This window comes from Xenopus laevis, chromosome 2L, assembly GCF_017654675.1.
Source record: "Xenopus laevis strain J_2021 chromosome 2L, Xenopus_laevis_v10.1, whole genome shotgun sequence".
NCBI lineage: Eukaryota > Metazoa > Chordata > Amphibia > Anura > Pipidae > Xenopus > Xenopus laevis.
In genome coordinates, this window is record NC_054373.1 from 11,862,446 (window position 1) to 11,880,177 (window position 17,732).

General features: G+C 39.0%; 1 protein-coding gene across 2 annotated transcripts in view; it reads right to left on the reverse strand.

Annotated features, from left to right (window-relative positions):
- Nucleotides 1-404: 404 nt before the first annotated feature.
- Nucleotides 405-17,732, reverse strand: part of dyrk1a.L (dual specificity tyrosine-(Y)-phosphorylation regulated kinase 1A L homeolog) — a 61,496-nt gene continuing 44,168 nt past the window's right edge. For both annotated transcript variants that reach the window (XM_041581545.1, XM_018245895.2), the window contains exons 4-12: nt 15,966-16,058; nt 15,701-15,889; nt 13,444-13,591; nt 12,106-12,392; nt 11,878-12,024; nt 10,183-10,323; nt 8,077-8,383; nt 5,706-5,830; nt 405-3,853 (exon numbers count right to left, since the gene is read on the reverse strand). In XM_041581545.1, the coding sequence (XP_041437479.1) occupies nt 3,245-3,853; nt 5,706-5,830; nt 8,077-8,383; nt 10,183-10,323; nt 11,878-12,024; nt 12,106-12,392; nt 13,444-13,591; nt 15,701-15,889; nt 15,966-16,058 (2,046 nt within the window). In that variant the 3' untranslated portion in view covers nt 405-3,244. The remainder of the gene's footprint in view (nt 3,854-5,705; nt 5,831-8,076; nt 8,384-10,182; nt 10,324-11,877; nt 12,025-12,105; nt 12,393-13,443; nt 13,592-15,700; nt 15,890-15,965; nt 16,059-17,732) is intronic.

The following is a 17,732-nucleotide window of genomic DNA, read 5'->3' on the forward strand; positions in this document are numbered from 1 at the left end:
AAAATTATCATATCATCATCTTGTATGACATAATTAGTAATAAATTTAATTGGGAATAAAACCTGTTGCTGTAGGTTAAAGAATCAATGCTATTGCAGCCTGCAACACGAATCTGAATTTACTACTACTAATAAGCCTTACATTGTGACAGTAATACTATCTTTATTGTGAGTGGGTCCCTAAGCTCAGTAAGTGACAGCAGCACAGAGCATGTGCAGTGAATCAGCAGAAAAGAAGATGGGGAGCTACTGGGGCATCTTTGGAGACACAGATCTTTACTGCTAAAGGGCTGTGGTTGCCTTGGGCTGGTACAGAAGCACAAAACATCATGTACAACATTTCTAGCCTATTTCTTTCATGTGCCTTAGTTCTCCTTAAATCATACCCATGAAGAAAAACAAAAAAAGGCTTGACTTGTGTTATTGCATGCCAAGCCGGGAACAAAGTCATCGACAACAAATTCACAGCATAAATGTATTAAAGGATAAATTAACCAAAAAGAGCCAATTAGCATTAAAATATTTAAATCCGAGGACAATGCGATATAACAAAATGTATAGGACGATAGCTAGACTCCTGCAGTCATTTCCTCCCACATTTCTGTTCTATCTCAGAGTAAAGAAGCATTTAGTTATTAAAAAATAAATATATTTTATTATAACTTTTTTTTCTCGTTTTTTGTAGGGCATAGCGGGTATGGTTATTTTAGCCAGAGCTAAAAACGTGTTCTTGGACTAAGGCAGTAGGAACTGAAAGTTAGGCATCAGTAGCAATAGCCTTCGTTATATTCGGATTTACCTTGGGGTACAACTTCCCTTCGGACCTGCGTGAGTCGGAACAAGGTGTGCGGAGAGTGGAAAGCTTTAGATCACTGGGTTTTGGTAGCTGAAACCGGAACGCACATCTACGAGCTGCTCTGTAACGGGACAGTGTAATACAGGGGTCCCCAACTTTTACCCATGAGCAACATTCAAATGTAAAAAATGTTGAGGAGCAACACAAGCATGGAAATAGTACCTGGAGGTGCCAAATAAGGGCTGTGATTGGCTATTTGGTAGACCCTATTTGAACTGGCAGCCTATAGGAGATTTTTATGAAACCAAAACTTGTTTCCAAGCCTGGAATTCAAAAATAAGCACCTGCTCTTGGGCCACAGTGTAGAGTCCTGCAGCAGGTTGGGTACCAGCAAAAAAAGCGGGTAGCCTGCGGGATGAGGGTTGGATTTTTGGTTGCGGGTATAGATGCAGGTCGCGGGTCTGCACGTCGCAGGTCTCATCTAAATCTCTTATCTTATACGGTCTATATTTTACTCCTTTTAAAATTTCACAAAACTTTTTTTGTCTCCGCCCACTTTTGATGTTGTCCCTTCCGGTTTGCAGCAACATCACGTCCTGTTTAATGGTGGTCAGCGGGTTGTGAATCGGGTTACAGGTAAGGCAGTTACCCGGGTCAGGGTTGGGTAGCAGATCAAAGTGGGTAAATATGTGGGTTGTGGTTCGGTTTGCGTGTTTGGGTCGGGTTTTATAAATTGGTTCCGTGCAGGACTCTACCACTAGAAGCAACATCCAAGGGGTTGGCGAGTAAGATGCTGCTCATGTGCTACTGGTTGCGGATAACTGGTATAAGAAGTCCGGCACTCACATGTCTGTATATGTTGAACTAGAGAACAGTGACAGTTCCAGTTTTGTTGAAGCGATGGTACAGCCTTCATTTTTCCCCCACTGACAATTAAAACAAAAAAAAAACGGTCTAGTTTCACCTTGTGCCAAAAAGTGCAGAACTGCTACATATTGGTTACAGACATCTATGTGCTATAAAAACAGCTTTGGTACAATAAATTATCAAAAAAAGGGAAAATAATTTTTTTTGTAAAATTCACAGCATAATTGTGAGGCAAAAAAATAAGCAGTCACATAAAATTCTGCATTTTTCTTTTTTTTCTTTCTTAAAAATGTTCAAAATGAACAGAAGACATGTTTGTGCAGAAGTTAATAGTGGCGATACCACGTGCGGCGAAACGGAGGGGAGGTTGAAAAAATAAAAAAGGGGGAGAAGGTGGTAGGAGAAAAGCAAATGAACAAAAAAAAAAGAAAAGGGGTTGGGAGGGCAGAGAAAAGAAAAAGGAAGGGGCACAGATGTAGCTATTTCCATCCAACGCAAACCACTACTTCTGTGACCGTCAACCATTAAGGAAGTCAGCTTTATGACACACGCAAAGTGACCTTGCAAAAAAAAAAAAAAAAAAAAAAAAAAAAAAAACTCTACAATTAGTGGGTCACACGAGTCTATGTTAAAAGAAAGGCCTCTTGAATGAACCCCAATTCTGGATTTTTTCAGTATGAAGGACTGTCTGCGAAAGCATGTCCGAAAGTGATTGCATCTAAAATGGCAGGCTCTTCTAACTCAAGAGTCCAAATCCATAAGGCCAAAGGTTATCCCAAAGACCACCGAACTCAGACCTCCCCAAGGACCTGTTGATTGCTTCTCAGTGCACCTTAATATTCAGCCGTCTCCCACAAAAAAACAAACAAAAAAAAAATATCCGATTTTAACTGCTGCTTTGTATCCCAAATTCAGGACAGGAGATTCTGATGACCGCCATCTTAGCATGTTGACTGTGTATGACAACCGTCCCTTTAACTACGGAGGTTCCTCGTTCTTACAGTACTGCATATCTGTGCCCAAGTTTCGATGAACCTTTAAGCCCCCGAAAAGGACTTAAAGAGGTGAATGTTTTATTTTTATTTGATAATGTTGCATTTTTTGTTTTTTAATCATGTTGGCAACTGACTATGTCCAGTATAACTTACTATGGTTAAAATATATAAATATATATGTATATACAAATACATATATATATCATTTTATAAAATTATTATGATACGAGTGTACAGAGTTGAAGGGGACAGCGGGGGAGGGAAGGGGGAAGCAAAAGGAGAGGAAATTACCTCGGAGCTATCCAATAAGGTGTGTTTGGAAACAGCTCGTTAAAAAAATAAAAATCGTTTCACTTCATTGTCCCTTTGCGATCGTTTCAAGTTTTAAAAAAATAGTCAGCTTTTCCCTGTTGTAGCGGTTTAAGTGTATCTCCTTCTGATTAAAGCAGCTTTTGCACTTTTTTGTTTTTGCTTTTGTTTTTTTTTTTTTGAAAAACAAAAAAACCTTTAAAAACAAATAAAACAAAAGAAAAAACAAACCCACACACACAAAAAACAAAAAAAAAACAAACCTAGATTGAATTTAGTCACGAGCTTGCCACAGGACTATGCTGAACACAAACTCCTGTCATGGGAGAGTCTTCTCGGTCAATCCCTTGCCTCATGGTTAAATGTCCTTCCGTTACGTAGTGGGTGGGGCCTGTATTTGCAGAATATTGATAATCTGGATGTCCAGTGAGGCCAGTCTCTTGGCGAGGATTTGAATAGACAGTTAAATTAACATCCAAAGTTCCATTCTGTCCAAAGTCCAAGGTGTTAGCAGCCACAGGACGATTCTGATAGGCCAGGTTGCCTTGGTTGCCGGTAGAAGAGGAAGATGTTGAGGAAGAAGTATTTGAGGAAGACAAGGAAGTCATGGAGTGTTGGCTGTGACCAATATCCATAGAATCCTGGGTGGAGGAGCTCGTTGATGGAGAATTGTAGATCCTGGTCCTTGTCCTGTTACTCAAGACATGCTGTCCATGGTGGTGATGGTGATGATGATGATGGTGGGAGCCGTTCCCATGGTGATGCGGCACATTTTTCTGGGAAGGGGGCACATGAAATGTAGTTTCTTGGACAGGGTGTGTTTCAATAGTGACCTGTGTAGTAGGGGCTTCAGGGACCGTCCAACCAGGAGGAAACTGTGGTCGAACCTAAAGAAGAAAAAAAAATTTTTTAACACACAATATATGTAGCTATATACTCCACTCTCATCAGGCCAATATACAGAACTAGACAAAATTAAATTAAAAAAAAAAATCATTTAGGTTTATTTTTCATTATAAGTCAAATTGTTTTTTTTTTTTTTTTCTTCAAACACTTTCTAATCTAAGCCTTGGAAAATGAGCTCTATATAAACAAACCCCCCAGTTCATGGCTGTATCTGTGCTTTATGGGAGGGACATTTATAATAAAGAGTATATCACTGAATAACCAAGGAGGTGGGAACAAGTGTTAAATAAAAGTGCTTTCAATTTCTCTGTCCTGTATACAGGTACGGGAACCGTTATCCGGAATGCCGTTATCCAGAAAGCTCCGAACTATGGAAAGGTCATCTCCCATAGACTCCATTTTATGCAAATAATCCAAATTTTAAAAAATACTTTTCTTTTTCTCTGTAATAATAAAACAGTAGCTTGAACTTGATCCCAACCAAGATATAATTAATCTTTATTGGAGGTTAAGTCAGCCTATGGGGTTTATTTATTATTTAAATGATTTTCTAGTAGGCTTAAAATATGAAGACGCAAATTACGGAAAGATCTCTTATGCGGAAACCTTCTTAATGGGATCTTCTTGAACATTGTTGTATGTTGTCCCTTTAAATAAACCGGTTTATAAAGATTGCACCTGTCGTGTCATTTATCCTTTAAAATGCAGATTAGTTGTGCTCCAGTGTACAGCTCTGGTTATAACCAATACTATAGTGACAAACATTGTCTGTAAAGGGTTACAAAAGTTTGGTAAGGATAGTTTTCACATCAGGTCTAGATTCCAAATCCTTTATTATTTACAGGAAAACACGTGGCCAACAGATATGTTTTTAAAAATCACACCCTAAATTCAATGATTTCATAATTTAAATGTAATAATTTAAAGGGATACAGTCACAGGAAAAAAATATTTTTTTTCAAAACACATCAGTTAATAGTGCTGCTCCAGCAGAATTCTGCACTGAAATTTTAGATTTAATTTTGAAATCTGACATGGGGCTAGAAATATTGTCATTTTCCCAGCTGCCACCAGTCATGTGACTTGTGCTCTGATAAACTTCAATCACTCTTTACTGCTGTACTGCAAGTTGGAGTGATATCACCCCCTCCCTTTTCCCCCCAGCAGCCAAACAAAAGAACAATGGGAAGGTAACCAGATAACAGCTCCCTAACACAAGATAACAGCTGCCTGGTAGATCTAAGAACAACACTCAATAGTAAAATCCAGGTCCCACTGAGACACATTCAGTTACATTGAGTAGGAGAAACAACAGCCTGCCAGAAAGCAGTTCCATCCTAAAGTGCTGGCTCTTTCTGAAAGCACATGACCAGGCAAAATAACCTGAGATGCACCTACACACCAATATTACAACTAAAAACATACACTTGATGGTTCAGGAATGAAATTTTATATTGTAGCGTGAATTATTTGCAGTGGAAACAGTGTCATTTAGAAATAAAAAAATGATAAAAATCATGACAGAATCCCTTTAAGGGATGGGTAGAACAATGTGGCATTAAAAACATCGGTGACAATTAGGGTATTCACTGAGGCCCCATATGTGGGCTATCGTGTCACTGCAGGGGCTAATATAACCCCAACAAAAGGCAGTAATTCACCTTGCAAATGTTTTTAGGAAAAAGCTACACTGCTATCTAGTGGGAACTGTGGGACTGAGAGCATGTGATAAACAGCATGAGACGAATAACCAACTTCCCTGATATAATAAAGATATAAAGACAATATAAAACAATCGTTTCCCGGACATGGGGTAGAAAGCAAACATGTTACCTGAGGACTGTGCGTCTCACAATCCATAGCCTGTACAGCAGCTGAGAAATGGCCACCACTGTGTCGATGCTGATGAGTAGGGTCAGATCTTGCTCTTCCGCTGTTGCTTGTTCCGGACGAGCCACCTAATATAAATGCAACATAGATATAAAGCAAGTCTTCAAAATGTAGAAAGCAAATTATCTTATCAATGGGTTATTATGAAGTCAAGTTAACTGGGACTGGGACTTGGCAGTTGTAAACTGCTACCAGTCACCATCTGTCTCTCCTATTCATAGCTCCCTGTTAAAGGAGAACTAAACCCTAAAAAAATGAATATGGCGAATGTTTCAGCTTCTCAACAGCAGCAATGCTCCAGGACTTCAAACTTGTCACAGGGGGTCACCATCTTGGAAAGTGTCTGTGACACTCACATGCTCAGTGGGCTCTGATTGGCTGTTGAGAAGCTAAGCTTAGGGCTCGTCACTAATTATCCAGCAGAAAATGAGCTTCCCCTGTAATATAAGCTGATGCTACAGGTTTGCTGATTATTAAATTCTAATGCTAATTGCACTGGTTTCTGTGCTGCCATGTAGTAATTATCTGTATTAATTACTAATCAGCCTTATATTGTGACATTTCTATTCTATGTGTACTGTATATTGTGAGTGGGTCCCTAAGCTCAGTAAGTGACAGCAGCACAGAGCATGTGCAGTGAATCAGCAGAAAAGAAGATGGGGAGCTACTGGGGCATCTTTGGAGACAGATCTTTACTGCTACAGGGCTTGGGCTGGTACAGAAGCACAAAACATAATGTACATCATTTCTAGCTAATTCTTTATTTAATCTTTAGTTATTCTTTAAGCCCCATGTCCCAGAGGAGGCAAGTTAAAACTGTGCACACACACACAGACACTATTATTGTTAAACACAACTGAGGAAGTACAATATGTGAGAGTGGCCTTCAATTAACCCATGACTCTGTGAATGAATGTACTTACTATTGCATTTAGTACTTGTCCAGAAGGGCTGCTATGAAAAAGGCAGGTTAACTGGTTCTTAATAAAAAATGACCTAGAATGTGAGTGGCCGGTATTTTAGATTGTGAGCTCAACTATCGCAGGGATTGATGTGAATTATTTCTGTAAAATGTTAGCTCTATATAAATTCGGGGTAAAAAAGAAAGCCTTTTCGTTTATAGAGGTATAGTGAACGGAAAAACATTAATTTAGACACATTTTGACACATATTTCTACTGTGAATTCTGTTGGCGTTGGCTAAAGAGTCACCAGTAATAAAACAGCATATGCATAGAGTGGAGGAGAAGTATGGAGTCCACGTTTATACAGGTATGGGATTCCTTATTTGGAAACCCTTTATCCAGAATGCTCTAAATTACAGAATGCCCATCTCCCATAGACTCCATTTTATCCAAATAATCCAAAGTTTTAAAAAAGATTTCCTTTTTCTCTGTAATAATAAAACAGTAGTTTGTACTTGATCCCAACTAAGATATAATTAATCCTTATTGGAAGCAAAACCAGCCTATTGGGTTTATTTAATGTTTACATGATTTTCTAGTAGACTTAAGGTATGGAGATCCAAATTACGGAAAGATCCTGATAAAATAGTCAGTGACTACAAAGCTCAAATCTTGTGGAGCGGGCTGGCAGGGAAAACAAAGAGCAAATCCAGAGGTAACCTAAAATTGCACAGTAAACCTTTAAGGGGAACTATCGCGAATATGAAAATTTAATATAAGCTTCATCATACTGAAATAAGAAATTTTCTAAATGCGATTAATAAAAAATTCTGTACCGTTTCTAAAATAATCAAGTTTATGTTCACTATTCCTCTCTCAGCATCTGTTTCTCTTCATTCTGGGGTTGGGTGTCAGATGAATGATCCAATATATCTTATAGAGGGGCTCCTTTTGCCTAGAAGATGTATTAGATCTCACTCTATTAAAATAACCTGATATAATGCCTCTCTACCTGCCGGATGTGTGCAAAAGGCAGTTATTTTGTTAAATTTTGTTCGTACTGGAATCAGTTATGTAAGTGAGCTCCAATTCATCTGCTAGGAAAGGGAGCCCCCCCTATAAGATATATTGGATCATTCATCCGACACCCAACGGCTGCATGAAGACAGAATGAAGAGAAACAGATGCTGAGAGAGGAATAGTAAACATAAACTCGATTATTTCAGAAACAGTGCAGAATTTTTAATTGACTGTATTTAGAAAGTTTCTTACTTCAGTTTGAGGAAGCTTATATTTCATTTTCATTTTCCCAATAGTTCCCCTTTACATGGTGTGAGCTTCCGGAGGTGTGAAAACAACATCAGTGAAGCTACATTTTGCTTTTCTGTGCTGGAGAACAGGTCATCATACCCGAGCTAGACGATGTGCTAGAGGTGGTTCCTGATGACTGGGACTGCTCCATTGCTGGACTCGTCGATACACTGTTACTTGTGTTTGTACCTTCGTCAGCAGTTTTCTTAAAGAAACTATGTTGCAGAGCATAATAGGGTTGGATACGGGTCTTGGCGTCATAATCCAACATCCTTAAAATTAGGTCTTTAAACTTCAAGTAGTCCGCTACAGTATGACCCGATTCCCCAGCACGACGGCCACCCGGTCCTCCAGTTTCTACTCCAATTATGATGTGAAGTTTTCGGGCTCCCGGTGGTTTGTACTCCTAGAGGTATAACAAAGACTCCAATCATGAACATGCCCATATGGGTATACAAATTAAAGAGCAAAGTGCAGTGTCTACAAACAAAATCAACATGCAAATAACTACGGATTGGTTCAAACATGGAGGTGCAACGGTGGCAGCGCTGGGGTCCTATGTTCGAGTCCGGCCAAAGCACTAACTGCAAGGCAAATGTATGTTCTCCCTGTATCTGCATGGGTTTCCTCTGGGTACTCCTGTTTCTTCCTATGCTTCAAAAACCTACAGGCTCCTGATAAAACTAACCCTAGTCTGTGTGAATGTGATAGGTGCTCTGCTGGGGCAGGGACTGATGGGAATGATGTTTAAGGGTCTGGCCAAACGAGCAGATTTGGGGAGATTTAGTCGTCTGGCGACTAATCGCTTCTTCTTCGGTGCGACAATCTCCCCGAAGGTACAATCGGCGCTTCGTTTTCTGAAGTCACCCTGAAGTTTCCTCACGAGGAAACTTCGGAAATCGAATCCCTGCAAGTACATTGCCGCAGATGCTTTATAATTTTAGCCGGCGGAATGTAGGGGGAAGGCAGTTCGGGGAGATTGTCGTCCTGAAGAAAAAGCCAATAATTCTCCAGGCGACTAAATCTCGCCGAATCTGCTTGTGTGGCCAGACCCTAAAGGGGGAACTATCAGGAAAATTTAATATGAGCTTCAGCATGCTAAAATAAGAAACTTTCTATATATATAGTCAATTAAAAATTCTGTACCGTTTCTGAAATAATCAAGGTTATCTTCACTATCTCTCTCTCAGTATCTGTTTCTCTTCATTCTGTCTTCACGCAGCAGTTGGGTGTCAGATATTAATTGACAGTAAAGTTCCAATATATCTTATAGAGGGGCTCCCTCCTTTTGTCTAGAAGATGTATTAGAGCTCACTCTATTAAATTCACCAGACATCATGTCTCTCTACATGCAGGATTTGTGCAAAAGGCAGTTATTTTGTTAGATTTTGTTTGTACTGGAATCAGTTATTTGAGTGAGCTCTAAAGGTGGCCATAGATGCACAGATAATATCGTACAAAACGAATTTTCATACGATATTCGGTGCATGTATGGTGGGAAAAGAGCCAACCAATATCGGCAGAAGACTTGGATATCGATCGGCTCGTCGATCTGGCTGGACTGAAAATTTTGATTGGGTGCCTTTGAAGGCCATCGTCCATTGTCCGTGCTGAATCGTCAGATACAGGTTGAATTTATTGTTTCTACCTGTATATCTGACGATTCAGCTCGTGTGTATTGAAACCAATGATCTTTCTTGGAAAGATCTTTTCCCAGAAAGATTGTAATTGTTACATTAAGGTGGCCATTGTCTATGGCCACCTTAAATCATCTGCTAGGCAAATTGAGCCCCCCTATAAGATATATTGGATCTAACTGTCAATGAATATCTGACACCCAGCTGCTGCATGAAGACAGAATGAAGAGAAACAGATGCTTAGAGAAGTGAACAGTGAACATAAACATGTTATTTCAAAAACACAGCAAAATATTTAATTGATTGCATTTAGAAAGTTTCTTATTTTAGAATGCTGAAGCTTATATTAATTTTTCACTTTCGCGATAGTTCTCCTTTAATCTCTATAAAGAGCTGGAGGATTTGTCAGGGCTATATAAATAAACTTATAATAATCATAAAAGCCATCGGATCTCTGTACAAGTCACAGATTCAGCGCTCCACTGTGACTTCTGCGCTCCAACAACAACTGCCATTAGAAACATCTAAAGGTTTTGATTTTTCCATTCCATAGAATTTAGAAAGTTACCTTTTTTCCATCTTTGGTCTTCTTTAAGTTCCAAGTGCCCTCTGGCACCTTCTCAAAGAACTTTCTAGCTTTTGGTGCTTGGTCAAGAATGTGAGCAGGTGGTATACCTAAAACTTCCACAATTTTACTCATTTGATCGACCTACAAGGTGGATAAAAGCAAAAGTCAATTGAGGCAGAACGAGCTTGTATGTAAAATAAATGAATAGAAATATAGCCTAGAAAGTTTTCCTGAGCCACAGGGATGGGAAATGGCTGCAGCGCAAGATAATTATGGGGCACGATGAAACAAATAAGCTATTTAAATTACAAAACAAATGTAGAGAGTTTATGCTACTGTATGTACAATGTCATCATTTTATTTGTATTTGGTATAGCATAAATGTGATCCTCTGGGGAAACTGAACAGCACTAAAACAGGTCACCGAATTCAAAACAGTGGGGAGGAAACTTAACTTGGGAAGTAGCAGCTATAAAGGTGACCATAAATGCAGAGATTTGGGAGGATTGGCCAAATAGCAGGCTGAAAAGTGGCTTGGACTTAAGCCAGAACTGCTTTGCATTGGAGTGTTGAAGATTTTAAAATCATTTGAACTGTAACCATAATGTAAAGAATGCCAATGCAGTCTAAATCCCTTTAAAGGAGAAGGAAAGGTCTTGTAACTTGGGGCTGCCAAAAGTTATGAACCCCCAAGTGATCGCATGTACTTACCTGAAACTCCAGGCCGGTGTTCCTATCCGGGATTCTTCCAGCAAGCACCACAAAGCGATCGTCTTCTGGCTTCTTCTTCATTCTCCCAGCTGCGCATATGCAGTAGCGCGAAAAGCCGACACTTTAGTGAGAAAGTTGGCTATTTAGTTCTACTGCGCATGCGTCTGCCCCGGTAAATTTGAATATAGAAGACGCAGGAAGACGATTGTTCCGTGTTGCTCGCTAGAAGAATCTCAGGCTGGTGCAGTTTTCTCCTGATAGGAGCACCGACCCGGGGTTTCAGGTAAGTACATGCGTTCACTTGGGAGTGCCCAACTTTAGGCACAGCCAAGTTAAAAGACTTTCCTTCTCCTTTAACTGCTGATCGAACGCAACATTCCCATAACTCAAAACGGGGTGGCAGTATTCAGGGAGCTGCAGTTCACCTCTGTAAACTATATCAGTCTGCAAATGCCAAGCTACAGCACTACACCTTAAGAAGCAGGGCCACCGTCAGGGGGCACAGGGACTACAGTTGTACTGGGCCTGGGCCTAAAAGGGGGCTCGGCTGTGCTGTTCTTAAGCCGCCGAAGACCCAAAGCCGCAACGAAAACCCGAAGCTGCCAAAAAACCCGAAGTTGAAGTCCTAAAGTCGCGAAAAGGCCTGAAACTACAAAATGAGCCGAAGGAAACAGAAAATCACCAGACATCATGTCTCTCTACATGCAGGATGTGTGCAAAAAGCAGTTATTTTGTTAGATTTTATTTGTACTGGAATCAGTTAAGACAGAATGAAGAGAAACAGATGCTGAGAGTGGAATAGTCAACATAAACGTGATTATTTCAGAAACAATGCAGAATTTTTAATTGACTGTATTCAGAAAGTTTCTTACTTCAGTACGAGGAAGATTATATTAAATATTGAAGGTTAACATAAAAGGGGACTGCCCATTTAAATGCATGACTGCTTACAAAAGGAAAATATAAGAGTTTCTATGGCATTACCTCATTGGCTCCACTGAATAAGGGTTCTCCAGTATGCATTTCTACCAAAATGCACCCAAGGGACCACATGTCAATTGCAAGGTCATAAGGCATTCCTAGTAAAACCTCAGGAGACCGATAGAAGCGACTCTGAATATACTGGTATATCTAGGGAGAAATAAACAAGCTGTTAGCGGTTTTGTTTTGGTGATCACAGTTTACTGGGACGACGCAATGATCCAGTCTTACCCTTTGCCCTAGTTGGCACGAGCTCCCAAAGTCAACAATCTTAATGGCGCTTCGTTTCGGGTTACAAAGCAAGATATTCTCAGGCTTCAGGTCACAGTGAATGATACTAAGTTCTGGAGTTGCCAGGAAGAGTAGTGCAGTGCACATCTGCTGTGCAAACTTTCGTGTCAGGTTGAGAGAAACGCCGCGGAAATTGGTGTTGCGCAGTAAATCGTAGAGGTTGTACGAGAGCATTTCAAACACTAAGCAAAGGTGGTTTCTGAACATAAAATGCCGCTTTAAATGCACTGGGGGGAAAAAGGAATGAAAAGAAAGATGGTTACTTTCACAATGTAAAATTAATGGAAAAATCCTTACATCCCCCCCCCCCTTAGGGGCATATTTATAACTGTGTGTAAAAGAAAAACACGTATCAGGTGGCAAGTTATCAGTGAGTCCCTAGTGATTTCAGGTGATTAACTTCTATATCAGGCCAGTGCCCCATCTTTCTCTGTCTTTTTACGTATCCGCTGGCTATCATCAGCAAACAAATGAACTATATGAAATATATGAACTATAGTAGTTTTTCTGAAGCATGCGGCACTGTTGTTTTAAAGTATAAGTAAACCTTTGAAATAAGTGAATGTAAAATTGAGGAGAGTGCAATTCTAAGCAATCTTGCAATGTACATTCATTATTTATTACTTTTCAATTCCATGATATTAAAGGATTCATGTTAATATGAATGAATTTTGTTACAACAGCGCCACTTGCTGGTCAGTTTCCCACCAGTCTGACCACCAAGTAGTGAAGGAAGTTGTCAGGAGAAAGAAAGAGGCTGCTCTGATGTTCTTCTGCTTAGGAAAAAAAAATAGAAACCTTTCTCAAATCTTTCCTAAGCAGAAGAACATCAGAGCAGCCTCTTTCTTTCTCCTGACAACTTCCTTGACTACTTGGTGGTCAGACAAATGACCAGCAGGTGGCGCTGTTATAAAATAAAATTCATTGATGTTAACAGTACATGTATCCTTTAACATCATAGAATTAAAATAAATAATGGATGTATATTGCAAACGTGCTTAGAATAGCATTCTTATCAATTTTACATTCACTTATCTTTAAGGTTTACTTATCCTTTAAACTCAATTTAAGACGTGCCCAGAGCAGTTTTGCAATCATTTGTTTTGTGTGTTTCCATTTGCACCCATAAATGTAAGCTTCCTACATTATTCTCTGTTTCACCACCACCACCTCCTCAGTCTGTGGGGTTCTGGGCTTGATGTTTATAGCAAGCTGCCAATGATATCCAACAAAAGCCATTAAAGTTACAGATGAGAATCAAGTAGGTAAGGTACATACCAATATAGTACTTCATTTCCGTGTCATGTTTGTTCATCAGCTCAAGAAGCCGGACCTCAATTTGGGCTTGGTTTAAAAAAGCTTTCTTGTTCTTTATAATTTTAATCGCCACCCACTCTTGCTCCACGCGATCATATGCCTTTACTACCTAAAAGGATTTAAAAAAAAAAAATGGTGTCTTTGAATGAATTTGCTGACCGACAGCTGATGTTCAATGTAAAAACTAGTTAAATAGACAGGCTGTGCAAAACAAGTGTTTCTAATATAGTTAGTTAGGCAAAAATGTAATGTATAAAGGCTGGAGTGACTGGATGTGTAACATAATAGCCAGAACACTACTTCCTGCTTTGCAGCTCTCTAACTCTGAGTTAGTCAGCACTTTAAAGGGGTTGTTCACCTACAAACAACTAGTTGTTTTCAGATATATCACCAGAATTAATGACTTTTTCCAATTAATTCCTATTTTCTATGTGTAAAAGTTTTTCTAATATTGAAGTGTCAAGTGTCATTTTTCACTTTCTGAAGCAGCTCTGGGGGGGGGGAGTGGCTGACCCTGTAAACTGTTTTAAATTGATACATTTAGTTGATACATTTCTTATTGTTGTCCCTGCTGAGCAGAATCCCTGAGTTTCATTACAGGCAGCTGTTAAAATTGATACAATAGTTGCTAAAATTCCAGAGATGCTGCTGAGAAATGGATCAACTAAATGTTGTAAAATTGTAACCGTTACTGAATTACTGAGCTGCCAGACTCAAACACCAGAGACACGAACATTCAACTTTAAACTTAGATTTTGGAAAAACAGTAAAAAAATAAATAATGGAAAGTAATTAAAAAAAAAAAAAGTCTTTATTTCTGGGGAACAATCTAAACACAACTGAATTGGAAAAAAGTTTTGGTAGGTGAACAACCCCAAACTGCAAACTGAAGAGCTGCTGAATAAAAAGCTAAATAACTAAAAAACCACGAATAATAAAAAATGAAAACCAATTGCAAATTCACAAAATATCCAATTCTACATCATATTGAACGTTAAACGCAAAAGTAAACCGCCCCTTTAAAGATATTTATTAGGACATGTTTAGCCTGACGCATTTCGTGCCAGCCTATGAGTAAGTGCCCAGCTGGCACGAAACGTGTCAATTTAAACATCTCCTAATAAATATCTTTAATTTTTATAATTATTTTTACTACTACAATATTTACTATCCATGGGTCTCTTTTAATAATTTTTTAATTAACTCAGTAACCCCCCTTTTGAAGATAAAGGCATACAATTATATCTATAAGGGAATAAATACTTGTTTTATAACAAGAGCTCCTCAATCAGTTGGACTTAAGGTGGATAAACATCCCCTGAACTGCATAAAATAAATACATTTTACACATACATGATTGTGTAGTTTGAGAAGAGACCATCTTTCCACCTACGGCTCATTTAGTGTTGCTGAACCCCTTCTTCAACTTGTTCCAATGAGAAGTGATGGATTCTGGGACTTGAAGTCGCTCTGATTTCCTGGTTCACGGATTCTTTGAAAAGCAGAAGGACTTCAAATCCCAGATTCCATCACTTGGAACAAGGTGGACGCTGGATTGAATGTCTCTGCCATCCCAAAGTGGGGGACAGAGATTTGAATGGGTGGTTCATTTTAAATTAACTTTACTTACACTGTATAAATTATTTGAATCTTGTTTCCTCCAGTCTGGGAATTCATAATTATAACAAGCAGGCAGGAGCCATTTTGTGGACACTGTTATTAAGACAAGCCTTGTATCATCTCAGAATCTTGTTTGTGCACCAGAATGGGGGACCTGATGTCCAACCCCATGCCCTGGCTACACAATCAAATGGTGAAGAGAACAGGGGAATGTGGGAAAAGCAGTGAATCTAGGAAGTGCTGAACGGAAAGTAAAAGTAATTGTCTGCCCCGCCTCTACGCCTAAGGCATAGAGGAGGGGCAGACAATATTTGATTGACAGCTGAGATCTTTAAATGAGTTTACAACAGCTATGAATGCTTTAATAAAAAAGAATTTAGATTTCATGTTAAATTTCAAAAGGACTTTTGTTATACAGCTTTTTATGTCTGGGTGACAGGTCTACTTTATTAAACCACAAATAATGAGAAATGAAAATCAATTGCAAATTGTCTCGGAATATCACTCTCTACATCATGCTAAATGTTAATTTAAAGGGGAACAACCCTTTAAATGACCTACAAAACGCTAGCTTGAATGACTGGGGGGTGATGCTTACCTGGCCGAATGACCCTTTGCCAATTAATGAATCTATTTCATATCTATCCATCCATTTTTCACCATTCTTAACGATATAGTCATAGTTGTCATCATCGTAGCCATCGTTGTAGACCTTCCTCTCCTTCTTGTGACTGGAGTCATCCCCTTGTCCTTGCTGATGCCGTCGTTTCTTTTTTGCATAGTAGACCTGGAAGGAGAAGGGACCGGAAATCAGTCGTAACCAGAGACATCTTGCTCTGTAGGTTTAAAAGACGTTTCCTCACCTCATTAATATGTTTGTATGTTTTGATCAAGTCAATGGACAGTTTTCTCAATGGTGCTGTGGCCGGTTCACGAAATGTTTGTGGCATCCGCCGCTGCAGAAGGAGACAAAATTAGTTGTCAAAAAGTTGTAAGGTTTCAGTTCCTGTGCTGGCCGTATAAAATGCAACAAGGAATAAATAACTGTGCAAGGAAATGATCATATATGTATAAATGCACTGAATGGTGAGTTACTGCAGCACCTGCACAAATATCACTTCTGGACCTGCACTAGATAAACTGCCTATTTTGGCAACATATATTGAGGGCCAGTGATCTGCCTAAGCAACAGCAAAGCTAAAGAGGTAGAATTTTAGTATGTTATAGAATGAGCAATTCTAAGCAACTTTTCAATTGGTCTTCATTATTTATAGTTTTTCAATTATTTGCTGTTTTCTGATTCTTTCCAGCTTTCACATGGGGATCAATCACCAAATCTAAAAAGCAAATGCTCTGTAAGGCTTCCCATGTATTGTTATTGTTACTTTTCATTACTCATCTTTCTATTCAGGTGCTCTCCTATTCATATCCCAGTCTCTTAATCAAATCAATGCATGGTTGCTAGGGTAATGTGGACCCTAGCAACCACATTGCTGAAATTGCAAGATGCTGAATAAAACGATTGTTCGCCTTTAAATTAGTATGATGTAGAGAGTGTAATTCTGAGACAATTTGCAATTGGTTTTCATTTATTATTATTTGTGGTTTTTGAGTTATTTCGCTTTTTATTCAGCAGCTCTCCGGTTTGCAATTTCACCAACCTGGTTGTTAGGGTCCAAATTAGCCTAGCAACATGCACCAATTTGAACAAGAGACTGAAACATGAAAAGAAGAGGCCTGAATAGAAAGATGAGTAATAAAAAGTAGCAATAACAATAAACTTGTAGCCTTACAGAGCATTTGTTTTTTAGATGGGGTCAGTGAACCCCATTTGAAAGCTGGAAAGAAGGCAAATAATTTAAAACTATAAAAATAAACGAATAAATAATGAAGGCCAATTGAAAAGTTGCTTAGAACTAGCCATTCTACAAAGGTCAAAGGTCAACTTCCCCCTTAAAGGAGAACTAAACTCTCAAAATTTATGTGGCTAAAAATGCCATATTTTATATAGTGAACTTATTGCACGAGGCTAAAGTTTCAGCTTGTCAATAGCAGCAATGATCCAGGACTTCAAACTTGTCACAGGGGGTCACCATCTTGGAAAGTGTCTGTGACACTCACATGCTCAGTGGGCTCTGATTGGCTGTTGAGAAGCTAAGCTTAGGGCTCGTCACTAATTATCCAGCAGAAAATGAGCTTCCCCTGTAATATAAGCTGATGCTACAGGTTTGCTGATTATTAAATTCTGATGCTAATTGCACTGGTTTCTGTGCTGCCATGTAGTAATTATCTGTATTAATTACTAATCAGCCTTATATTGTGACATTTCTATTCTATGTGTACTGTATATTGTGAGTGGGTCCCTAAGCTCAGTAAGTGACAGCAGCACAGAGCATGTGCAGTGAATCAGCAGAAAAGAAGATGGGGAGCTACTGGGGCATCTTTGGAGACACAGATCTTTACTGCTAAAGGGCTTGGGCTGGTACAGAAGCACAAAACATAATGTACAACATTTCTAGCTACTTCTTTATTTAAGCTTTAGTTCTCCTTTAAGAACGGAAAAACCACAATAATAAAAAATTTAAACCAATTGCAAATTGTCTCAGAATATCCCTCTCTACATCATGCTA